The sequence below is a fragment of the Herpailurus yagouaroundi genome, unplaced genomic scaffold, assembly GCF_014898765.1.
Source record: "Herpailurus yagouaroundi ecotype Mexico unplaced genomic scaffold, PumYag 141, whole genome shotgun sequence".
Lineage (NCBI taxonomy): Eukaryota > Metazoa > Chordata > Mammalia > Carnivora > Felidae > Herpailurus > Herpailurus yagouaroundi.
The window spans coordinates 24,129,418-24,157,162 of NW_024412396.1; the positions used below are offsets into that span (position 1 = coordinate 24,129,418).

The window sequence follows — 27,745 nt, forward strand, 5'->3', positions numbered from 1 at the left end:
GGTATGTGCATGGAAGGGGAACAGATGGATGTGTTGACCCAGTGGCTCTTGGGCTGAGAGAGCTGAATGTTCAATGGTGTACTTATAGACCACATTAACTTCTTGGCAAGAGCTGTTGCTGCACATGTGGGTGGTCCATTGCTGAATATGAATGCACTGAATATCATTTAGGCAGGGAGCGAGAGGTGTTCAAGTGAGCTGGAAGAAAGCCCAGAAGCTATGCTGTTTATCTTCTAGGAACATTTATTTTCTTCAAAACATATAACTTGAATTAATAAAGTGGATTTAGATATGAATAAAGGAAACCAGTTATTGAAACTGAATCACTGATACTCTCTAAGAATAACTAAAAGATCTGTGAATATGACTCCTGGCACAAGAAAAAGATTCGAGGATAAATAACTGTTCTTATCATATGGCTAAGAAGCACTGGTCTGGATCTGACCACAAAGCCGTTATCTCTCCGCAGTCAGATCCTGAAGCTTCTAGGAACTGTCATATTGATGAGTTTTTTCGAAACAAAGTTCATTAATATGATGAAACAAGTGGATTTCTTAAGTTGTGCTTACCTAAGTAATACAAAAATTTCAGACTGTGGTTTTATCCTCTGGTCTAAAACCTCAAAAGAATTTATAAAAAGAACACCTCTCTTGACTTCTGCAATTTAACGTCCGTCGCAAAACCTCCCTTAAGAAAAAACGATGGATCAGGTTTTGAGCCATCATTTGTGTATTCTCTCTGCTGCCCACTTTGAATCTGGTTTTTGGCATGCCTTTGGAACAAGTTTTCCACTGTTCTCATCCATTAATCATCCCTTCAGGGTGATAAACAGAAGCCAGGTGCTTAAACAGACACTTGGAAGTTTGGCAGTTGGCTAAGATTCCATTGAACTAAAAAGCCCTTTGATTCTTTCAAAGATTGGTTTTATTACCCCCCAATATCTCCTGAAAAATCCAACTGTACTAAGTGGTAAACAGACCCTTGAGAAAATAATAGAAATACTAAACATATAACATTCATATACATATATGTGCTTTTCTACATTTGAGTTTCTTTGTTTTATTCTTCTCTGGTTGTTAAGTGAATATGAGGATTCTTTTCTCTCAGGGGAAACTATTTGTGATTACCGGCTGTTTCTTACCATCTGCAAATTGGATCTAATGCCTGCCCAAAATAATATCAGGAAGCCATGAGAAATAGTTTTGGAATCTGACAGGCAGGCTATCTTGCTAGACTTGTATCTCTATTTTCCCTTCATTGTATCCTGTAGTGACAGTCTTGCTTACAAAATGGTAACCCTCCAAAACCTGATTCATTGCTCTCTGATTTAACTTGTATGTGTAAGTTTTGTTACCAACATATTAGGTCATTCTATATTCTTAATGTAATAGTCACTATCTCTTAAAGTAAGGGATACAATTGAGAAAAGATCATAGTGGTTATCATGGTGAGGGGAAATACCATGAAGACAACCAGTTTAGTGTGTCCATCTGAAGGAAAGGAGTTTAGAGGTTAGTGGAGGAAAAAGTAACAAAGGATTTTTGAGGAACAACCAATTTTTTTGAATTACCCTGAATGTAGTAACAAAATATGCACTAGAATAAGTATATTATATGATAACATTAAATAGAGCAAGCATTTTTATATTATAAAATACCTCCTATTCCCAATGCTACTTTAGTTGGCAAATATCATTTATCTGGTAATACGTAATTGAGATATGATTTCCATACAGTAAAATGTACTAGTTTCTATTATTAAAGGTTAGTTTGGCCTATTCATGAAATTTGTATAAAAGGAACCATAAATAGTGCACTTTTTGTGTGTGTCAGGTTGTATTCACTCAACATACTGTTTCTGAAAGCCATTCATCCATATACTGTGTCTACCAGTAATTTTTCACATTTTTTCCATTTTTATGAGTATAATTCCATTTCATGAGTAAGCTGTTTATCCATTCACTTGTTGATGGATATTTGGAATGTTTCTTCTTAGAGGCTATTACAAATAAAGCTGCTATTAAAGTTTGTACATAATCTTTATATAGACATTGCTTTTATTTCTGTAGGGTAATCATCTAGCAATTGAATTGCCAGATTACTTGGTAAGTGCATGTTTACATTTACAAGAGACAATCCATTTTCACAAAAGTAATCTCATTATACATTCTCAGGAGCAGTGTGTGATAATTTCAGTTACTTCACACCCTCGGCAACACTTGGTATTGTGTCTTTTTAACTTTGGCCATTATAATGTGTGTGTAGTGTCATCTCATTGTGGTTTAAGTTTCATTTCTATAGTAACTAATGATAGTGACAGGCCTTTATACAATTATTGGTCAACGGTATGCTCTTTTCTGCAGTGTCTATTGAAGTTTTTTTGTCAATTTTTAATTGGACTATTTGTTTTACTATTGAGTTTTAAAAATTATTTACATACTCTGGATACAAACCTTTGCAACATATTTTCTTCTAGCCCATGTCTTGCCTTTTTATTTTTTAATGATGTATTTTGAAGAGCAGAAAGTTTTAATGACCTCTGATGCATAATTCTTTAATGAATGGGGCTTTTGTTTGTTTACTTTCTAAGAAATATTTGCCTATACCAAATTTGCATAGATTTTCTTCTATGTTTTCTTCTAGAATTTTATAGCTTTAGTTTATTTTTTTTTAATAAAGTTTATTTATTTTGAGAGAAAGAAAGAGTGAGAGCACAAGCAGGGGAGGGACAGAGCGAGAGGGAGTGAGAGGATCCCAGGTAGGCTTCAAGCTGTTGGTGCTGAGCCCCGCCTGGGGCTCAATCCCATGAACCATGATAATGACCTGAGTGGAAATCAAAGAGTTGGATGCTTAACCGACTAAGACCTCCTGGTGCCCTTACAGTTTTAGTTTCTTATATTTACATCTACAGTTGATCTTAATCTTGTGAGCAGTGTAAGGTATTGTTTAAGATTTATTTTTTCAATATGGATGTATCCAGAACTAACACAACTTATTCAGTAAACTACAATTTCTGCAATGGATTATGCTGGTGACTTTGAAAAATTCAATTGACCATATCCTCTATATAACCATAGATGTCTTTTTCTTCATTCTCTTTTTGTCTGATTGATCCTTCCTTGTATATAGTTTTATACAAAAACTACACTATCTTGATTACTGTGTTTTAGAGTAAGCCTTGAAATCAGGTAGTACGAGGCCTCCAACTTTATTCTTTTTCTCCAACAGAGGCCTAAATATTGTTGAACCCTAGTTTTCTAAATAAAAACTCAAGCATTTCAAGTCCCATGGAAAGAGAAAGAAAGAAAGAAAGAAAGAAAGAAAGAAAGAAAGAAAGAAAGAAAGAAAGAAAGAAAGAAAGAAAAAATGCTGGAAATTTTGTTGGGAGTGAATTGAATCTATAGATCAATTTGGAGAAAATAAGCATCAAAACAATATTCATTCTTCCAATCCATGAGTGTGTACTTCTCCATTTGTTTAGGTCTTGTTTAGTTTCCTGAGCATTTTTTTTTATTGTTCAAATGTATATCTTGTGCATATTTTATTAAATTTATTCATATTTTGAAATGGTAATTTAAATTGGAAATGGTATTTTTTACATTTCAATTTCAAATTTTTGTAGCTGTTACACATAAATGATTGATTTTACATATTTTATTTTATACATAAATATGATTGATTTTATGTCCTTTGCTATTGCTAAATTATCTTATTAATTCAAGTAAGATTATCTACATAAACAACCATATGATTTGAGAATAGAATTATTTTTACTTCTGGGGCACCTGGGTGGCTCAGTTGGTTAAGCGCCTGACCCTGGATTTTGGCTCAGATCATGATCTCAAGGTTTGTGAGATCAAGTGTGGTGTTGGGCTCCACACTGACAGCACTGAGCCTGCATAGGATTCTGTTTCTCCTTCTTTCTCTGCCTCTCCCAGCTCTCTCTCTCTCTGTCTCTCTCTCAAAATAGATAAACTTAAAAAAAAAAAAAAAAAGGAAGAGAATTCTTTAAAAAAAAGAAGTATTTTTATTTCTTCCTTTCTTATTTTTACGCATTTTATTTACTTCCCTTGTTGTGTTAATGCAATGGTAAGGACCTGCAGTATAATATTTGTGGAGGGTACAAGTGTGTATTTTTGTCTTACTCCCAATTTTAGAAGGAAAATGTTTGGTCAGCGTATTATCTAGCTTACTGAGCATTCCCTGTGTACATGAAATAACGTATAGTTTACAACTTTGGGTATAATGATCTATAAATACCAATTAGTTTAAATTGCTTGATAATATAGCTTAGATCTTCTAAAACATCAGTGATTTTCTGGGTACATATTCTATCAATTATTCATGGATAAATGTTAAAATCTTCAGCTATAATTATGGAATAGTCTATTTCTCCTGGCAGTTTTGTATTTATGAATTTTACAGCTCTATTATTAGAGACATACACATATGTAGAACTGCTATGTCTTCCCTATAAATTCTTCTTTTATTATTTTTAAATGTCCCTCTTTAACCCAAAATTGTTCTATGTCTTTAAGTCTACTGTGTCTGATAATAATAATACACCTATGTCATGTTTCTTACGTCTGCTGTTTGCATGTTGTGTGTTTCTCCATTCTTTAACTTTCTGCCTCTGTGTCTTTGTATTTAATGTTTTTTTTTTTTTTTTTCCTGTAGACAGAAGGGTGTACCTTGTAAATAGCTTGCTTTTTAGAAAAAAAAAAATCCAGTCCCATGATTTCTGACAACTAACTGGAGTGGTCAGTTCATTTACATTTAATGTAATTACTGGTATAATTGAGCTAATGTCTACTATCCTGCTCTTTATTTTCTTTGTCCCTTCAATGATTTTATTGTTCATGTATTATTGCTCTTTTCCTGTGATAGTTCGAGGAAATTCAAGTATATTTTCATTCCTTTGATGCACCACTTTTTGAAGATGTTTTAGAAGTTTCTGTATGGCTAAAACTATGCAAGTTTAACTTACTGATTCTGTTTAGAGTCAATATAAGATCACTTTATATATCACACTTCATATTTCATGATTATCTGAAGTCCCTATTTACTTCTCACTTCCCACCTTACAATTGTTATAAATTTAAAACCATATAATTCAAATTAATCCCATCATTTATGCTACTGTGATATTTTAGTTCTAAATATGTTAAATCTTAATTTAATAATGTTAGTATTTTGTTTCAAACCAAAGATGGGCAACTTTTCCTTAAAGGACTAGACAGTAAATACTTTAGGCTTATAGGCTATATGATTGTTGTTACAACTACTCACCTCTTCTGTTGTAGCATGAAAACAGCCATAGACAGTACTTAAACAAGTGAGGCTATGTTCCAATTAACCTTTATCTACAAAAAAAAAACAGTTGGCTGGTTCCCAAGCTGTAATTTGCTGACCCTTGTTTATATAGCTGTATATTATGGAAATTACAAGAAAAAAAAAAGAAGAAAGATAGTCTTTTATCTTTACCCACTTATTTACTGTATCTGAACCTCTTCATTTCATTTCCCCCCCCCAGCTTCATTGAGATATAATTGGTATACAAAATCTGCACATAATTAATGTATACAAACTGGTACATTTGGACGTGTGTATACCTTGTGTTAGCATCACCACAATCCAGGTAATAAACACCCATCACCTCTAAAAGTTTCCTCGTATGAATGCGTGTGTGTGTGTGTGTGTGTGTGTGTGTGTGTGTGTACATGTTAAGAGTCTGGAAATAAACTCACTCATATATGGTCACCTGATCTTTTCAAGGGTGCCACAAGTATATTATGATGAGAAATGGTGTTGAGAAAACTGGATATCCACATCCAAAAGAATGAAATTGAACCCTGTCTTTTACCATACATAAAAACAAACTCAAAATGGATGAAAGATTTAAATGTAAGGTCTGAAACCATAAAGAAAAGACTATTTATTTTTATAGATTTTGGTTTCCATTGATAACCTTCCCTGTAATAAGAAAAGTATCCTTTGGTATTTTTTGTGGTACAGTTTTGCTGACTACTAACTCTCTAGATTTCATTGTTCAGAAACATTCATTTGATGCTATTTTTTAAATAGCATATCAAATTATAAATTGACAATACTTTAAAGAATTTTAAAGATTTAGAGATGCTCTATTGTCTTCTAATCCATATTGTTTCTCATGAGAAGGTAATTGTCATGTGTATCATCAGAATATCATTTTTATTGTGGCTGCTTTGAAAATTTTCCCCTTCTTTGGTTTTCCACAGTTGGATTATGGTGTACGTAAGTGTGGTTTTTTCTGTACTCTTCTTGCTTTCTATACCAAGATTCATGCTTGGATCTGTGGGTTTGAATAACTTTTTTTTCTTCCAATCTCATTCTTGTCTTTTAAACCTTCAATTCTACTCATTTTAGACCATTTTGTATCATCTCCCATGTCTTAAGCCTCTTTTCTTTAGTCTCCATTTCTTTTTCTATCAGATTGTATCAGTTCTTTCAATTTGTCTTCAATTTCACTGACCGTTCTAACTTTTCCAATATACTGTTAAGCCCATCCAGGTAATTTTCCATTTCAGTTATTGCAGAGTTTTAGTTGCAGAATTTGCATTTAGTTCTTTCTTACAGTTTTTTTCCCCTTTTGAATGAAATTTCTTACCCATTTGCTCATAAATACTGCATTTATCTTTAAATCTTACTATGTATCTCCTTGAATAGTTTGAAATTATTTATAATAGCTAGGTTTTGCTATATCCAACATCTGAGCTATCGTAGGGTTCCTTTTTAATAGACCACTGTTATTCATAACTAAGAGTAACATTTTGTTGTGTTTATTCTAATAGGTAATTCAGTTTCAGCTGACCACCTGATGCTTTTGTATGCTAGCTTTTTACATTTTATTGGAGTGAAAACAATGGAGAACTTAGGGCATTTCCCAAGCTCTTCCAACTTGGTAGGAGTCAACTTCGAAATTCTGCCTGCCCATGTTATGAAGGCTTGGTGTTAGCCTTGGTTAGGAAGTATCTAGAATAGACCCTTACTCTCATACATGGCCCTTATTTTCTAAGGTTTAATCATTCTGATATCTTACCAGGATGTCAGAAATTTTAAGGGGAGGTATACATCATTTTGCTGAGCTAAAAATCCTAGCTTCCTTCAGGATTGCTTGAATTCTATCACTTTTTTTACTCTGAAGAGTAAATTCACACACAGGAATGAAATGAAAAAGATGCAAGTGGAATCAGCTTATACACTATAGAACGGTACACATTAAGAGTTGTTAGAATATATTACGCATTTTCTACTCCATATTTTTAAATTTTTAAATTTTATTTATTTTTGAGACAGAGGGAGATAAAAAGAATGTGTGGGAGGGGCAGAAAGAGGAGAGAGAGAGAATCCCAAGCAGGCTCTGCACTGTCAGCACAGAGCGCATTGTGGGGCTTGGACTCATGAACCATAAGATCATGACCTGAGGTGAAATCAGGAGTCAGATGCTTAACCAACTGAGCCACCCAGGAGCACTCTTACTCCATATTTTAAAAAATAACTATAATTCATAATCTGGCTGAAACACTGGCCACTAGTTTATCTATTATGATAAATAAAACTTTAAAAAGTTTAATAGAATTCTGCCCCTGAAAAATATTTGATTTCACATAGAAGTTTCTTGTCTTTTAGAGTTATCACCAGGAAATTTTAGTAGGTATTATTTTTTCCATCATTTCATTTGCTGTTACTTCTGATAGCTGTTAATGATATATCCATAATCTTATGTTGCCTATTTTTAGATATTCATAAGAAACAAGTATTTGGCTGAATAGAACAAACATATGCATTACTGTAGAATAAAATATATTTTCCATATAGTTACTATATAATCCAATCTGACATTAGAAAACAAGAACAAAATATTTTGATATATTGAATATATATTGGTATATATATTCCAATTGAATAATTGGTAGGACTCAAAGAGATGTATTTCTATATATTCCATTTGGTATATTAATGAGTGGTTTGAAAATTCATGACATTGAATTAATGTTATCACCTCTATAAGGCAATGAAGAGCACAGATATTTCCCACTAAAAGTAAGATATTTTCTAGGAAAATAAGGCCCTGCAGTATGGAAAATGGATTGAAAGGGAAAGAGGCTGAAAAGTCAGGTATCAGATAAAAGGCAACTATACTATCTCAGATAAAAGAATATATGGCTTTACAAATGTAATAGGAATAAAATTGTTAAAATGATATATTCAAAACACCAAGCAAATATAAAACCGAGAAGACTTAGAAACTGACATGATAGTGGAAGATTTCTTGGAGAGAGTATTTATTATTCTATTTCTGGTGTCATCTCTGATACCTGGCAAATTAGTAGGTACACAGTAAATAAGCGTTAAGTATTTTCCAGATTGCAAAATTTTCATCAGTAGAGAGAATACACACTGGTTGTTTTATGCTCAATTATAACTTGTAGTTATGCAATAAAAATTCTTATAGAATAAATATCCACTGTTACCCATTGAAAAAGACACTACTCCTTTAATAGTTTTCATTTAAAAGAATTTAAAATTGTCTCCATTGATCCAATTCTTAAGTGGTTTACAAATCTAAATTTATATAACTGTATATACATACTTCCTGGAACTTGTAAAAATTCCTTCACAGAAAAACATGATAAATGGTGTTTAGTTTCCTACCATTGTTCACAAAGCTAACTTAAGCCACAAAACAATAAACAACTCTATGCTTACCTTTACCATAATAATATTAGTAAATAAAATAAATGAAAATACACAGTATTTTGTGGTATTGTCGTTAATATTTTCTAACATGGACAGTGCACTACAAGCTAAGCTATTCACTGTTCCCACAATATCTTTACTTACTTTCTCACATCCTGACTTCTCAGCAAACACAACCCCACTCATCAACCCCTATACTGCCACACACATCACACACACATGATATAACTGGGAAAAAGAGGTGTGAAATTTTAGCTTTCCTAGGAGCTAAAGTAACTATAAATATGAGGACTGCCATTCACTATTAGTTCAATTCTGTATATTTTGATATGTACTGAGATCAAGTTCACTTTTGGGTGACTGTATAACATTCAAACCTAATAGAAGAGTGATCTTGAATTTGGTAAAATAGTTGTAATAACAAAATTAATTAATTTGGCTGTCAGGATGTAAACAGAATTGTCTTCAAAGATCTTTGTGGATAAAGAATATATGCAGAAAGATTATACATACCCTTGTATATATTCTATTCCTGAGCTCCTTTCTGTATAGCTTCAAAGGGTTCTGAATTGTGGCAAATTCATAAGGATTACTAATTGTGATATGTTTTAATAGAAGAAACAAATGCCTTTTCATTGTTCCTTCCGGACCTCTAATTCTAAGGAATCATTGATTTCTTTATATAATTGACCCTTAACAACACAGGTTTGAACTTTGTAGGTCCACTTCTACGTGGAGATTTTTAAAAAATAAATATAGTGAAGTATGGTAAATATATTTTCTCTTATGATTTTCCTGATAACATTTTCTTTTTAAAATTTTTTAATGTTTATTTATTTTTAAGAGAGAGCGAGAGAGAGCAGGGGAAGAGCAGAGAGAGAGAGAGGGGGAGACACAGAATCCGAAGCAGGCTCCAGGCTTGAGCTATTAGCACAGAGTCCAACATGGGGCTCAAACTCACAAACTGAGAGATAATTACCTGAGTCAAACGTTCAACTGACTGAATCATCCAGGCTCCCCAATAACATTTTCTTTTCTCTAGCTTACTTTAAAAATATAGTATATTATATAGTACAAAATATGTGTCAGTAGATTATATACTCAGTAAGGCTTCTGGTCAACAGTAGGCTATAAGTAGTTAGGTTTTGGGGGAGTCAAAAACTGTATGCAAATTTTTGACCATGTTGGGGGTTGGTGCACCTTACTCCTCTGTTGTTCAAGGGTCAAATGTATATTTTTCTGGATTATACAATATTTGGATTTCAATTATTTCCTTTTTTCTTCAAAACTATTGGAATCTTGAAACAATGAGGTTGACCTGAAGGTATAAAAAATACACACTGGAAATAAATTAGTTCATGGAGCTATTCATTCGCTTGTGGGGGCAACCCATAACAGGCTTATTCCTTCCTGGAGCTATCAAAATCTATTTACTACATCCCATGGATCTTGAATGGGAAATGGTTTCTTCTAGGAAAAGTATTCCCTTCTGGTCTCAGCTTGTCTTCCAGTTCAGAAAATAGGATTTCGGTCACATGATAGAGAACAAATGAAAATCTTACAAAGGCATCATTGTCTAAACTAGCCTGAAGTGTCAAAAACAAATTAGAATGAATGTAAGTCCAAACATTTGAAGAAAGGTATGTAGTTAATTTTATGGAGTGTTTTTGTTTTGGAGAATTAATGAAAAAAAGGTGTCCTATTTCTACCGATATGTGGAAAACAACCACCTTTGAAAGATTCTTATTGATTTAGGGTAATAATATGTAAATTAAGAGTGAAAGTACATTGTGCCACTTAAATTACTCCATAGACTAACAGACTCCATTCTCTTTCCCTTATAAATATGCGTAGGAATAAAAATTAGCAGTGAGATCATCATGTAAGTAGCATTGTCCTAGGGATTTCTGGTTTTGTTTTAATAGTTCACTTAAAAAAAAAAAGTTTATTTATTTATTTATTTATTTATTTATTTTTTTTATTTTTTTATTTAAAGTCAACACTGGGGAGGGGCAGAGGGGGAAAGAAAGAGAGAGAGGGAGAGGGAGAGAGAAGAAGAGAGAATCTTAAGCAGGCTCTGTGCTATTAGCACTGAGCCCAACTCAGGGCACCATCTCACAAACTGTGAGATCATGACTTGAGCTGAAATAGAGAGTCGGATGCTTAGGTGACTGAGCCACCCAGGAACCGTGTTTTAATAGTTCACTTTAAGAAAAGTAGAAATCTTTTAAGTCTAACTGAACATTGAGAAAAGGACTATAAAACCAAGAGGTGGCAAGAGCCAGAAGAGAGGACATCTTCATATTCTTTGGTTGGTTCATTGCATTTTATCTACCTAATGTCATATTTCAGGAACCAAAAATATGTCAAGGTGATTCATGTCTAGAAAATTTTCTTATTGGTAAGAACTTATCAATAAAAATTTACATTACCAATAAACAAGATTTCACTAAGTTTGAAACATTTACAATTGATTTTCAGGTAATAAACAATTTACTCTTTCATTTTTTACTAGCATAAACATTCCAACTATTATGACTAACTTTCCATAGAATTAAATAATACTGAAAAAGAATAAAAGGAACATATCCTTTTAATGTATGCCTAACCCATAGCTCAAAAATTATACAAATTTATTAGTATATAGGATATAAAATAATTTAAATATTTACATAAGACTTAATAGAGTTAATATTTCTTTTAATACATTGAAAGATATGGCACGAAAAAGTTTTGATTGATACGTCTTTCTAAAAATTTATTATATGCCAGGTACAACTTTATTGCTTTCCCTCTGAATATCAGTGAACCAATGGTAAGCCAAGGACAAAATTAAGATTCACCAAAATTAAGATTCATCGTTAGTAAATAAATAATAATAGGAAGAAAACACTCTACTATTAAGAAAACCAAAGCAAGTCTTGGTTAACAAGAAATTTTAGACTTGCAGAAGAAAATATATATTAGTATTAATATTTGCAATGTGATCTAAAAAAACCTTGTTAAGATTTGTCACTTTATTACTTAAACACTCAAAATAACCAAACTCTTCACCAAATCTACTTGAATTCACATAAACTTCTAATTTTAAAGGCATATAAACTGTCTTTACTAAAACAAACACCTTGAAAAGAAATGAGTAGCTCTAACTATGGTAGTCAAACTGCTCATAGTATGCTTCATGGATTTGAAAAATGCTTTAAATTCATGTAGTGACAAAGCCTACAATCCCTTGATCAAAAATATATGAAAGGCAAAAATATTGTGAATCTTACCTGTAACAAGAAAGCTGCATCTCCCAGCTCCAGCTTCATTAATGATGCTACAATTATAAACCCCATAGTTTTCATTGGAAAGACTCTTCACTGGGTATTCTGTATACTCTTGAGAGTCAAACTGACCCGTCCGTAATAATTTATTGCCCAAGCGCCATTCATAGGTCAGCACCCGTATTGGATAGGCTCTCAGGACCCGGCAGCTCATAGTAACACTTCGGTCTTGTCCTTGCCGAATTTCCAGGAACGCTGGTTCCACAGCAGGTGGATCTGCAGAAGAGATGTTAAAACAGATAAAACATGTGGTCTGCAATGAGCCAAAGACTATTCTTATTCTAAGAAGCTATTTTTAAGAACACATCTAGCAACAAGGAGTAAGAGGTGGGTGGAGAGCAACACCAGGAATTTTAGCTTGGGATGGGAAATGGGAAACATCATTTACTGACTGTGGGCAGTGAATGAGATTCACTGCCTTGAAATATCATTTGCAGGTGAAAGTAGCAGAGTTCATTTTTTTTTTTTTTTTTTAGCTACTTCCCAGAACAAACCATCATGACTATGTTTATACTGCCAGCAACCAAATGATGTTGTAGGTGTAAAATGCAGTCTCCAAATTAGCATGAGACTTTGAAACAGACGAAGTCATTGGTTCAAGTCAGTGAATTCTAATTATTCCCAGTTTGGCTTCTGAACTACCTATTATTTAATAAAGTAGGTAACCTAAGTTTATAAATTTATGTTCTAAATTATTTGGTCTGAACACATTTGACTAAAATTCATAATATTCATGGGTAAACCTTAAGCAAACTTTGCAAATTATAACACAGGTGGATGAGGTTTCTAACTCACTGCAATGATGCATTTATCTGCCTTAATTGTGATTTTTTCCATATAATTAAAACTTGCTACATTATATACCTAACTTTTTTGTTTTTGATGGAAAGATTTCTGAAAAGTTTTTCATACATACATTTCTCATTATATAGAGTATGCAAATTATAATCCTTTACCTCATGACTCCCGATGGTTATAATAAATAACAATTACTTCCTAGACACTAAGGACAGGATTCATTTAATCAAATAAACTGTCTGTGACCACTCAGGATTGCACTGCACAGCACTATCACATCCTTGACTAGATGTATATGATACTCTCCTGAGTAGTATAGAGCCATACATACTCTCTTGTGTAGTATAGGAGCCATACAACTCTTTCTGGCATCCCTTCCTTCAAGATGCTAAAAGGTTTTAGGACTGCCTAAAGGCACTAAGTTCACCCTCCAATATTCTTTACATGTTACTCCAATACTTTTTTGTAGTATCGCTGTCCCTTCTCATTGCCAATCTGTTGACTCATCCTTCTTGCTTCTCTCAACAAATATATTTAAACTATCTCACTGTTCTAATTTTATTCATAAATTCAATTTTTGAGCTCTTCCTACATAAGTGCTAATTTTTTTTTAATGAATGAAAAAAATTCCTGCCTGCATGAAATTTATGATTTAACACAACAGGCAGCTATTTAAATAGCTGATTTACAAAACTGAAGTACAAAAAACAATTCTAGGGTAGAAAGTAAAGAAGTGAATAACACTGAGGATTCACCAGGCAAGGCATCTCAAGGAATGTGATACTCGAGCTGTGTCTTCCAGGATATACAGGAAATGGTGAGGTTGGTAATCAATCATCCCAGGTAAGGAGATTAATATGTGCAAAAGGTAAAGAGAAAGTAGAGAGGAGGTGGTGTTCAGAGAAGTATAAGTGAATTGGCATAGCTGGTGAACAAAGGGTACATGAGTGCTTCAGAGGAAATAAAGATGGAAAGAAAGGAAGGGACTCTAGTCAAGAATTTCTGAATGTCATGTTATGGAGTTTGGATTTCATCTTGTTAGTGGTGAGGCTCATTAATTTTTTTTCTATTGTACCTGTTAATCCCTTTCATCTATTTCATCCAACCCCCACCACCTTTTCCTGTGGCAAACACCAGGTTGTTTTTTGTTATCTACCAGGAGTCTGTTTCTGTTTTGTTCATTTGTTTCTTCTGTTAGATTTCACATATAACTGGAATCATATGGTATCTGCTTTTCTCTGTTTGACTTATTTCACTTAGCATAAACCCTCAAGGTCCATTTAAAATTTTTTAAATGAAGGTTTTATATGACTAAACTGATCTTTTAGAAAGAATGTTTGGGCAGATAGGAGGAGCATACTCAAAGGAAAGAGTCTAGTTACAGAGAAAATGAGAACATCATTGCTGAAAGTCTGAACTAAGGCAATGTCAATGAAACCACAAATGATGCCTTAGACAATGAGGTGGATACGGTGTCAGTGACGAAGACAGAGAAAACAGGAGGGGTAGTTTAGTGTACGGTGGACATGTTGAACTTGTGCACCTGCTAGTCAGACAGTAGGGATACCAAGTAGGCAACTGTTTCTTCATTTCCAAATATATATGGGTTATGTTTTATTATCTCTTTGTTCTGATTTTTGCTTAATTGGATCATGGTCAGAGAAAATAGTCCATGTGTTTTCAATCTTCTGAAACTTGTTGAAGCCTGAGTTAGCCCAATATATGACTAATTTTTGTTCTGTGTATGCCTGCAAAGAAGGAATAGTCTGAAGTTTAGGAGTGTGATGTGGAACTGTTTGTTGGGTCAAGTCTGACAAATGAGTTATCCAAATCATCTACATAGTTATTGGGCTTTTACCCTATTTGTTCTACTTGGATTAATTTAGAAGAGTGTTAAGCTCTTCTAAAATGGCAATAGTTTAAAATTTTTTCTTATAGTTTTCTCTACATTTTGCTCTACATATTTTTTAATGTTTATTTATTTATTCATTTATTTTTTGGGAGACAGAGAGACAGAACATGAGGGGGAGGGGCAGAGAGACAGGGAGACACAGAACCTGAGTGGACTCCAGGCTCTGAGTTGTCAGCACAGAGCCCGACTTGGGGCTTAACTCAAGAACCATGAAATCATGACCTAAGCCAAAGTTGGAGGCTCAACCGAGCTGCCCAGGCACCCCTGCTTTACATATTTTGAGGCCACGCTATTAAGTACATACAAATTTAAAATTGCTTTATTTTATTGGTAAACTGAAGGTTTTATCATTTTGAAACAACCTCCTTTATCTCTATTAAGGTTGTATTATTTAAAACTATTTTGTCTCAATTAATACTTACTCTGACATTGCTTAGTTAGTAGTTGCAAGCTGTCTTTTCCATACTTTTAGAGTTCCATTATCCTTATATTTTACAAGTGTCTCCTTTAAACAGCATGTAGTTATATTCTATTTTTTCAAGAAACCTTAGCAATATTTCAATTTTACCCACAGCAATTAACACTTTGTTTACATTTACTGACTACTGATACATTTGAGTACAGATGTACTCAACAAATGTAACTGTTTTGTACTTCCTATTTGTTTTGTGGTCTTTTTTCTTTCTTTTAGATTTATGGACTTCATGATTATTCCAACCCTTTTGCTGCTACTAATTTTAATTCTCTCTTTTTTTAAAAACAATTGAACATTATAATTTTATATCTGCACTAATTTTTAGAATTATTCAGATATATGCTGGCTCATTTGCCTTTAATTCATTCTTTCACTATATACCTTAAAATTCCATGATCATTTTCCAAATTTTGCCTCAAGTACATCATTTAGAATTATCTTTTTAAAAAAATTTTTTTTTTCAACGTTTATTTATTTTTGGGACAGAGAGAGACAGAGCATGAACGGGCGAGGGGCAGAGAGAGAGGGAGACACAGAATCGGAAACAGGCTCCAGGCTCTGAGCCATCAGCCCAGAGCCCGACGCGGGGCTCGAACTCACGGACCGTGAGATCGTGACCTGGCTGAAGTCGGACACTTAACCGACTGCGCCACCCAGGCGCCCCTAGAATTATCTTTAATGACCTTTCTGGTCTTGATTTTCTGAAAATATATTTTTAGCCTTATTCTTAAAAGATATTTTCCTTTTACATAATAGGATTAGAGGGTGGCACTGATTTTCTTTTAGCATATTAGGATATAGTTCTACTGTCTTCAGATGGCTTTTACTGCTATAGACAAGTAAGCTTAAAGTCTCACACTTTAAAGTTCTTGTTTTTGTTTCCTCCAGGTACATTCAAAATGTTTTTACCTTTGATATTTGATAGCTTCAATATAATGATTTTAAGTGGATATTCTTTGTACCTAAAAGTTTGGGACCTGCTGGGATTTTTAAATCTGTTGATTTCAGTTTGGCATATTTCACCTAAGAAATTTCTGGAAAATTGTCATTTCTTAAATTATACCTGTGTTTTTTTCTTTCTATCCTCACTTGAAGGTCTTTTTCATTCATTCTGTCTTCCATGTCTTTAATCCCTCTTCCAACTTTTCTCTTTCTTGCTTTTTCTGCATTGCATTTTGAATAAATTCTTCTGAGCACTAATTCTTTCTTCAGTTCTACTTAATCTGGTATACCCATCCATTATGTTTTTATTATTATTTTAATGTTTGTGTTTGTTTATTTATTTATTTATATCCAAGTTAGTTAACATATAGTGTGATGATGATTTCAGGAGTAGAATTTAGTAATTCATTACTTACATACAACACCCAGTGCTTATCCCAGCAAGTGCTTTCCCTAATGACCATTACTCATTTAGCCCATCACCCTACCCAACACCCCACCAATAACCCTCAGTTCGTTTTCTGTATTTAAGTGTCTCTTATGGTTTGTCTCTCTGTTTTTATTTTTGCTTCCTTTCCCCTATGGTCATCTGTTTTGTTTCTTAAATTCAACCTATGAGTGAAATCACATGATACCTGCCTTTCTTTGAATAAATTATTTTGCTTAGCATGATACACTCTAGTTCTATCTCCATTGTTAAAATGGCAAGATTTCATTATTTTTATAGCCAAGTAATATTACATTGTTTCTATATACCACATCTTCTTTATCCATTCATCAGTCAATGGAGATTTGAGTTCTTTCCATACTTTGGCTATTGACAATACTGCTGCTATAAACACTGGGGTGCATGTGCCCCTTAGAATCAGCATTTTTGTATCTTTTGGATAAATACCTAGTAATGCAATTGCTGGGTCATAGGGTAGTTCTATTTTCAATTTTTTGAGGAACCTCCATACTGTTTTCCAGAGTGGCTGCACCAGTTTCTTTCCCACTGGCATGCTTTCTCTGCATCCTTGCCAACATCTGTTATTGCCTGAGTTGTTAATTTTTTTTTATTTAAAATAATGTAGCTTTCATTTATAAACGTTCTGCATAGTTTTTTTGTATACCTGTTATGCCACTACTTTTATACTTTTCCATTACTTGCAAATGTAGTAAGATTTGTGTATTATTTCTTTAAACAAAGTAATTATTTTATACTGTCTGATATTTCTATATGGCTTTCAAGATGTTTTTTGTTTGTTTTCTCTGATGGTATTTTGTTGCTGTGTATTCTCGGTTAATTTTGACTCTATGCTATTCAATGTCCTGTAAAAATATGGGAATTTTTAAATATCTAAGATGATGATTTCTTCCTCTAGAGAGATATGTGTCTATAGGCAACTACTGATATCAATGTCTAGGATCACATTAATCTAGGTTCATGGCTTGAGGTTTTATTTTAATCACCCAAGTGATATGAATTTTCATTAAAAATCCTCCAAAGAGGCAACTTGTGATTATAATTTACAGAGTGTGATCCCACATCACCCTTACCCTGCTCACTTCAAAGACAAGTTTCTTTGCACTCACTCGGGAATAGGAATATGTAGACTGGGTTTACGCCTACTTTACTCTTATCCTATGGATATAGTCCTTCGAGTTCCAAGTCTATGGGTAGAACTTTTCTCCAGGAAATACTCTGGTTAGATTGTAATCGACTAGAAATGTCATCAAAACTGAAGCTTAAATTCTCCCACATCAGCAAATGCCCTTGGGGCAAGATTAGCCTCATTGTCCTGCTTTCTTATAAATTTGACATTGTATTTTTAAAATAAACATTTTAATACTTTCAATAATATTTTCTTTAGAAATTTTGCAGCATTTTTTGATTGCATTGGAAGATTTTTTTTTTTTTTTTAAGAGAGAGAGAGCAGTGGAAGAAGGACAGAGGGAGAGGGACAGAGAAAATCTTAAGCAGACTCCACGCCCAGCACAGAACCGGATGCCGGGCTCAATCTCACAACTGTGGGAACAGGACCAGAGCCAAAATCAAGGTTGGATACTCAACTGACTGAGCTACCCAGGGATCCCTACACTGGAAGGATTTTGAGGAATATTTTGTCTATTATATGCCCAGAATCACATGTCTCTATTAGTCAAATGGAAATACAGATCTAAAGCTCAAAATGCTGACTTAACTGAAAGCTCTGGTTTTATTGAGATAATTCAAAATAAGCTTAAACAAAGACAAATAAAAAGCCAAATTTGGATTTAGTCCTGAATATAATCACTTCTGGGGTTAGAGAAAAGTAAAAGCTCCTAGAGGAGAATAAATATAAATAAGCAAAGAGATATATGGATCCAGAGAGTTGTGTTACAAAAAATTAAAGGCTTTGGACGTTCAAAGAACATAAAGTAAAAAAATGTTCCAAATGTTAGCAATATGAGTTTAGATTGAAAATATATATTGTTTTTGACAAGTCTGATGTCATAAATGATTATAGCAAAAGCATTTTCTGTGGAGTATATATAATGTGTGTTGCAGTTTTTATGGTTAAATAGTAGACATCAGGAATGACATCTGTTTGTTCAATAGTGTTGTCTATGATTAGAAAACATAATTATCTATTCATTCTACTTTCAAAATATATCCAGAGGTTATACATTTCTCCCAATCTTTACTACCACTACTATTACCTCTTACATAGACTACTGCAAATGTCCTCCAATAGCCTTCTATAAGGCCATTGTGCTTCCGATTTTGACCTTCTACTATTTCTCTGATATTGGCCAGATGTTCTTTTACAAGGGAAATCAGCTCTTGTTATTCTCCTCCTTAGAACACTTTATTGATTTGCCCCTACTTGTCAATCAGGCTTACAAAGTCCTGCAAGTTCTGGCTCTGACAATATTCTCAATCATTCTTATCTTAATCATTGTGTTCAGAAACAGGTTTCCTTCCTGTTCCTGCATGACAAGCACTTTCTGGATTCTGGGCTTTATTCTTTCTTCTGAAAATGTTCTTTCCTTCACTCTTTCTATTGCTCTCTGATGGTCATTGTTTATATTTTACTTCTTTAGAAAGCCTATCCTGGGCTACCAATTAGTAAAATATTTCTCCTACTGTTACCAATACATGGTTAGCAATCATTGTATTTATTTCCTGCATACTAACACCATTTGTTCATATCTAGTTCATATAAGTTCCATTATAATGGGACTTAAAACTCCTCATCATTGTTTCTTCTCTGTATCCATCAAGTACTCAGCATTATAGCTAGTGCCAGATCATTACTGAATACATAAAAGAAAGAATGAATAAACGATGTAAAAGAGTAAAGATGTTCACAAAGTCTTCAATACTCATTCAGCATGGGTTCTATGTCTACTCTGTTAAATCTGCATAGATTCTGTGCTTACTTTGACCAATAGAATAGAGCAAAAGTAATGCTACATCATTTTCTAGGCCTGGACCACAGAAGACTGGGAATTTCACTTTTTATCTCTTAAAATACTTATTCTGGGAGCCCTGACCCATGAAATAAGTCCAACTACCCTACTAAAGAGACCATCTCAAGAGGGTAGAATTAAGCTCAGCCATCCCCACCAAGGTTCCAGATATGGGAGGTCATCTTGTACCATCCAGACCAGCCCAGCCACCTGCAAAATACCATCAGGTGACCCAGATAATACCACAATCCACATGAAACAGAGGAATAGCCCAGGCAAGCTCTCTTCAAATTCTTGACTTGCCAGAGATTAAATAGATATAATAAAATATGATTATTTTGAGCTCCTAAGTATTTGCTTCACAATAACAGATAATTGATACAAAAGTCTCTGAGCCTTGAAAATTAAGCAGTTTGATAATATGAGTGGAGACCTGGTAGAGTGAGGCAAAAGGGCAAGTGGACAGGGCAATGGTGAGAACACAGTTTAAGCAACAGATCCTGGGATCCAAGTTGGTTCCAGAAGGAAATGATTCAGAAGGAAATAGGGGAAGTCAATCAATAGACTGAATTACTAGGACGCTTGAAAACCTTAAAAACAAGTACACTGAGAACAACGGAATCAGGAAACGAGAAAGCTGTAGTCAATAAACAGAATTTGTTGAAAATTTGGAGTGATTAGAGGCTCAGTGTTATGTTCATTGGAATGAAATGCTGAAGTGAAGTAGAGATTAATGATACTAGAGTCAAATGCAATTATGTTAAGTGAATACACATTTACTCTCATTGTATTTGTATCTGTCTAACAGTGTTTGCAACTGCTTATCTTTCTTCTTATAAATTTGTTTTTAAATGGCAAAGGTCAAAATGTAATTAATTATACTTACCAGACCAATATCCTAAAATATGTATTTACTTTTCCTATGAATGATTTTCTGTGGGAATTCTTTGACTATATCTGACCTATTAGATTATTTCAAATAATGGATTTTTTAGACTTTCACTCTATGTGAATGTGTCATTCATCCAAACCTAGAAAATTCAGTCAACTCGTTTATTAACAGCCTATAAAAACACCTGATAGTGTTGGGTTAAATCTCTTCAGTGTGTTTTCATAGAGTTCAGTAGAGTCCGAGTTGGAAAGCATCCCTAAATGAAAGTAATCATTACTGCTATTTAATAGACTGCCCAAACATGTTGGGTTCCAGGGTGATTCCCTAACCTCAAAATAAGTGATAAAATGTGAAACTAAGCAAACTCATTATAAGTCACGTTTGCCTGTGGAAAACTTCTGTGATATAAGGTTCACTTTAAGCCCACTGGCTATTAATGAACTCAGCATTTCATTCCTTGGAATAACCAGTGAGAAGAACAGACCTTCACAGTTAGGATTAAATGGTGTTGTGTGAAAACTTTAAATATGATGAAAGAAAGCCTCAGGTGTCAAAAAGTTAAAGTTCACTATTCTGATAAAATCAGCATTTCATGGTGTAAGAGTTATTCAGTATGCTTTATTATGAAGTATTTAATTTTAAGAAACTGAAATAAAAAGATATTGTGAGAAAAAAATCCACTTAAGGAAGATTCCTTAGGAGAAATAAATAGGTAATTGTGTTTTTTTTCCAACTGAACAAATGATTCTAAAATTATACCATTATAGTCTAAAAATACACTATTATATTATCTGGTTCAAAAGTTTACTTGTCAGGGGCACCTGAGCGGCTCAGTCGGTTGAGTGTCCGACTTCGGCTCAGATCATGATCTCACAGTCCGTGAGTTCGAACCCCACATCCGGCTCTGTGCTGAAGCTTGGAGCCTGGAGACTGCTTCAGATTCTGTGACTCCCCCTCTCTCTGCCCCTCCCCTGCTCATGCTCTGTCTCTGTCTCTCTCAAAAATAAATAAAATGTTAAAAAAATTTAAAAAGTTTACTTGTAAAACCATCTCCCTACATATATACTAAAGGATGATGATAATAAAAATAATTATATATGTTGATATTGCATATTTACTAAATTCTAGGTACTGCGTTAATATATTCACATGGTTTATCTTTTTATAGTAGTACTCATTTTTATAGAAGACAGTGAGGTACAGAAAAGTTAAGTCACCCAGCTAAAAATTAGCAGAATAAGTATTCAAACAAAGCACTCTGACTCCAGAGAGTAGGCTCATAACTACAACGTCTGCTTCATTCTTTCCAATTACAAATACTACCAATTTATCATGATTTGGGTCTCTCTCTCAGCATTTCCCTCGGAAATATTGGTTATTGAAGTTATCAATTAAAACAGACGTTGGCCTATTCACATGTACAAACTTGTGTAAGTCAAAAATGGAAACCATGTTTTGTGGTAAGCATAAAAGTATTACAACAAAACTGCTAGGTTAAAGAAAAAATGTTAATGATAGATTTCAAACCAGACTGAAATTGTAGTGTATATAACAAAGTACTTCATGTAAACAAATTTCTGTACTACCCATGTATTAATAGATATGATGAGTGCATGTAGAATATTAGCTGTCTGGAGGTAAAGGTATAACCTTTTAAAGTTATTAAGGATTTTGATTGGAATAAAGTTGTTAAGGAGAAAGTGCTCGCAATTAATTAGGTTTTTAGCATTTACTATTCTTGTACCTACTGGTTCCAGATGTCTGGGAAGTGTTCTGAGTACGAATGGTTCTAAATCTTTAAATCAAAATACAAGGGTCTAACTTATTTGGAAAGAGTAACCTGTGAACCTGTGAAAACACTCAATTATAGAGAAATGTGTATTAGTATCTATTTCTTAGTAAGGGAATCAGAGATAAGTCCATGATTTCTTGCAATATTGTGTATAAATAAAACTTTGCCTCTATTTCTTAAAAAATGTCCAGGTTCTCATGAACACCAGAAATGTAAACAAAGTAATACTTTTAATTTACAGAAATAATAAAAGACATTTAAATATATAACAAAAAATTTCAAGCTAGTATTAAAAAATGTTGATATAGCCCTTTTTAAGTCTTTAAGGGAGTATCAGACTATGAATGTTAAGTATGTATAGTTTATCTATAGTTAAAAGATAGTTTAACTATAGTTATCTATAGTTAAATAGTCACCTGTTTGGTGAACTTCAGTGTAGGTATGATCCTAATTATGTAACTCTTAGGTCACTACTAAACATGTACACATTAGGATCATTTCTTCTCAAGTCAAATATCTGTCCAATGAAACACCTGTCTGTTCTTTGCTATTCTTTGTTAAAAGAGATATGGGGAAACTGTGCTGTCAATAATAATAATAATAATAATAATAATAATAAATCCAATACTTAGATGGGAAAATCCAGGAGTTTGAATGTTAAGTCAGTGAAATATATTCTTCTATTGTTCAATCAAAATAGTGAAATTGCTACTTTTAGTTACAACAAACTGTGTGTGTGTGTGTGTGTGTGTGTGTGCGCGCGCCTTTCTCTCAAACCTTTTCATGGTCTTGCAATTATACCCATCTTACTGGTGAGGACTTTGAAATTCAGAGATGACTGTGAGTAACCTCTTTATGCACTGAGAAACACTAAGCATATTTGAATCAAAGCCAATTTACCTTCAAAATGTCAGCCGTTTAGACATTACCATGTGATTTCTCTAAGCATTATGTTCCTATAAGGATATGTATTCAAAAGATCCCTATATTATTTGCATCAATCAAACACATAAATACTTAGAGAATTCATAGATATTCCTGGGTACAAGATGATATACTAGGGGATTAAACAAAAATGAATAAAAAATGGCTCCTAACATGCAAGTTACAATCTCAGTATAAAAATAATATCTTAATATATGTAAGTAAGCACAATTTAAAATGAGCAAGTAATATATTAGTTTTTATAAGGCAATAACTTATTAATTGCTATAGTGTAATGGGAAATATAGATTTCATCTTAGTTCTTGATTCCTAGAACAGGGCTCCTAAAACTCTTGGAATTTCCTGAGTGATAAGAATGCCTTTTGTTATTTATGACAAGCCCCTTTTAACCATAGGAAACTTATGCTAATGAAGTGATTCTGGCTGGCCCCTAGAGCTTTGGGATGTGATATTTCCAGAAAGATCAAGCCTTGATTTTAAGTTTGGAACATTTCATTCCACCCCCTAATCTCCAGGGAAGGAAGAGAGGATGGAGTTTAGAGATTCAGTTCAAGTACCACTGGCCAATGATTTAATCAATTATGCCTGCGTAATGAAAGTTCCAATAAAAATACCTCAACAATGGGAAAACAGAAGATGGCAAAACAGCATGAAAGTTTTTTGTGTGTCTCCCGTCCTTGAAATACAGCCAGACCAACATTAACCATCCTACACACCTAGAAAACTGATTGGAGGATTAACACAACAATCTGCACAACCTGAATCACAGAATTTAGCAGGTACGCAGCACGGACAAGTGAACTTGGGAGCAAAAATCTGCAGGAAGGGAGGTGTTTTGCGGGCAGAGAGGACAGAGATGGGGGGGGAAGAATACGGGAAAAGCACTCCTCCCTAAAAGCAGCTGGAGAGAAAGTGGAAAATTGGAAACAGCCGCAGGGACTTAACTAAAAAGGGAGAAAGGAGAGGGTTTACATTGCATTAAGACTGTAAACAAGGGGAGCTCAAAGGCTGCAACTTTGCAGCTCAATACCTGGTGGTGCTCTGGTGAGAAGGGCGAATCCCCAGGAGCAGAGTGGGGTCCGGGAGGTTCTCAGGCCACACGGAGAGAAGTGGTTCCACTGCTGGAAGGGCATTTGGTAGAAACTGTTGAAGCCACCCAGTCCCAGCAGACCCCAGAAAACGGCCACATTTGTTGGTGCTAGAACAAGGTCATTAAGGGTGAAGCCTGGTGCCAGATGTGTGTTTTGATTTTTCCATAATCACTGAAAAGCTGCTGCTACACTATCTCGCGAACTTTTTGGGGGCAGGCTGGCACCTGGACGCAGTCTCGGGGCACCGGCAGCAGCAGGGTCCAGCAAGCGTTCCTGGGTGCAGACGGCCTTCGGCCATTGCTCATTCGGCCACTGCTCGGTGAGACTCTCCCGCAAAAGGGCAGAACGGGTCAAAGCCGCAGTCCCTCAGAAATAAGGGGCCAGGGAAAACAGCCTCATCTGAGACAAAACTCAGGAGAGAGGTACTGCCTGGGGCCTGGTCACGGAAAGTGAAAAAGTGGGGGAATGGATGAAAGCTGAAGACAGAGGATGGGTGCGCAATTGCTAATCCGGGAGAAGAGAATTCTGAAACCAGAGGCTGAGTACCTGTGTGACGCCATTTTTCACTGCTCCCGCACATGCGCATACGCATCTTTCAGCACCACAAAGCTCCACCCCAGTCGGCTAGCAACGCCATCTAGTGGAGAACGGAGCACTTACACTGAGCCCCGCCCAGCTGGGCCAACCTGGCTCTTCAAGAACACAAGTCTCACCACCTACTTAGTTTATGGACTATAAAGCACTATTTAGTCTTACTTCTAGGAGAAAATGAAGTAATTTCAGTCCTACTTCAATCTGTTAGCAGGTCCATCTATTCAATTTTCTTTATTTTTTTTCTCTTTTACACTTCTTTTTCTTGAATACAGAAAGAGAAAAAATTAATTTTTATTTTCACTTTTTATTAAAAATATTTTTCTTTAATTTTTTACTATATTTTTTACTTTTGTGTAAATTGTTTCAAATTCTATTTTACTTCCATCATGTTTAGTCTACTTTAGTGTATTCACCTTTTCAAATTTTCAAACGATTTCCTTTTTTTTTTACCTTTTTTCTCTTTTCTGTTTCTTTTGTTATTCTTGAATGCAGAAAGAGAAAAACTTCATTTTTACTTTCAATTTCTATTAAAATATTTTTCTTTAATGTTTTTACTACATATTTTGCTTTTATGTAAATTTTTTCAAATTCTATTTTACTTCAATCATTTTATTTTAGTCTACTACAGTGTATTCACTTTTTCAAAATTTCAAATGATTTCCTTTTTTTGCCTTTTTTCTCTTTTTCTCTTTTTCTTTTTTTGGTTCTTTTCTTAATCTTGAATACAAAAAAAGAAAAAAATCATTTTTATTAATTTTTATTAAAAATATTTTATTTTTTTACTATATTTTTTGCTTTTATTTACACTTTTTCAAATTCTATTTTACTCCCACCATCTCATTTTAGTCTACTTCAGTGTATTCATTTTTTCAAATTCTCAAAAGATTTTTTTTTCTTCCCCCCACCTTTTTTTTCTCTAATCTGTCAAACCACTTTCAACACCCAGACCAAAACACACCTAAGATCCAGCACCACTTATTCGATTTGTGTGTGTGGGTGTGTTTTTAGTTTTTTAATTTTAATATTTTTTTAATCTTAATTTTTTATTTTTTCTACCTCATTAATTCCTTTTCACCCTCCAAATGACAAAATGAAGGAATTCTCTCCAAAAGAAAGAGCACGAAGAAACGACAGCCAGGGATTTAACCAACACAGATATAAGCAAGATGTCTGAACCAGACTTTAGACAATAATAAGAATACTCGCTGGAGTTGAAAATAGATTATAATCCCTCTCTGCATAGATAAAAGAAGTAAAAAGTAGCCAGAATGAAATTAAAAATGCTATAACTGAGCTGTAATCACAGATGGATGCAGTAAGGATGGATGAGGCAGAACAGAGAATCGGCGATATAGAGGGCAAACTTATACAGAATAATGAATCAGAAAAAAACAGGGAGACGAAGGCAAAAGAGAATTTAAGATTTAAGAATTAAAGAAATCAGTGACTCATTAAAAAGGAACAACATCTGAAGCATAGAGGTCCCAGAAGAGGAAGAGACAGAAATAGGTGTAGAAGGATTACGTGAGCAAATCATAGCAGAGAACTCCTAACCTGGAGAAAGACACAGACACCAAAATCCAGGAAGCACAGAGGACCTCCATTAGATTCAATAAAAAAAAAAAACGACCATCAACGAGGCATATCATAGTCAAATTCACAAAATACTCAGGCAAGGAGAGAATCATGAATGCAGCAAGTGAAAAAAAGTCCCTAACCTACAAGAGAAGACAGATCAGGTTCGCAGCAGACCTATCCACAGAAACTTGGCAGGCCAGAAAGGAGGGGCGGGATATATTCAGTGTGCTGAATCAGAAAAATATGCAGCCAAGAATTCTTTATCCAGCAAAGCTGTCATTCAAAATAGAAGGAGAGATAAAAATTTTCCCAAACAAAAACTAAATGAGTTTGTGACCACTAAACCAGCCCTGCAATAAATTTTAAGGGGACTCTGAGGGAAGAGAAGATGAAAAAATATATATATTTATATATTATTTATATATTTAAATATATATTTATATTTATTAAATATATATATGATATATATATATACATATATATATATATATAAATACCCAAAGCAACAAAGATTAGAAAGGACCAGAGAACACCACCAGAAACTCCCAACTCTAAAAGCATCATAATGGCAATAAATTCATATCTTTCAGTACTCACTCTAAAGGTCAATGGACCCAAAGCTCTAGTCAAAGACATAGGGTAACAGAATGGATTAGAAAACAAGATCCATCTACATGCTGTTTACAAGAGACCCACTTTAGCCCTAAAGATACCTTCATTGAAAATAAGGGGATGGAGAACCATCTATCATGCTAATGGTCAACAAAGGAAACCTGGAGTAGCCATACTTATGTCAGACAATCTAGACTTTAAAATAAAGACTGTATCAAGAGATGCAGAAGGGTATTATATCCTAATCAAGGGGTCTATAGACCAAAAAGACTTAAAAATTGTAAACATTTATGCACCAAATGTGGAAGGACCCAAATATACAAAACAATCAAAAACATAAAAAAACTCATTGATAGTAATATCATAATAGTAGGAGACTTCAACACCCCACTCACAGCAATGGAAACATCATCTAATCAAAAAATCAACAAGGAGACAATGGCTTTTTTTTAAATTATTTTTTTAACGTTTATTTTTGAGACAGAGAGAGAGAGAGAGACAGAGCATGAACAGGGGAGGGTCAGAGAGAGGCAGACACAGAATCTGAAACAGGCTCCAGGCTCTGAGCTGTCAGCACAGAGCCAGACGCGGGGCTCGAACTCATGGACCGCG

The 27,745-nt window shown here is 34.2% G+C and overlaps 1 protein-coding gene across 2 annotated transcripts in view; it reads right to left on the reverse strand.

Annotated features, from left to right (window-relative positions):
- Positions 1-27,745, reverse strand: part of MDGA2 (MAM domain containing glycosylphosphatidylinositol anchor 2) — an 860,340-nt gene that overhangs the window by 107,777 nt on the left and 724,818 nt on the right. For both annotated transcript variants that reach the window (XR_005790861.1, XM_040477059.1), the window contains exon 9: positions 12,014-12,283. Coding sequence is in view for 1 of the 2 variants with exons in the window: in XM_040477059.1 (XP_040332993.1) it covers positions 12,014-12,283 (270 nt within the window). In the remaining variant the exon portion in view is untranslated. The remainder of the gene's footprint in view (positions 1-12,013; positions 12,284-27,745) is intronic.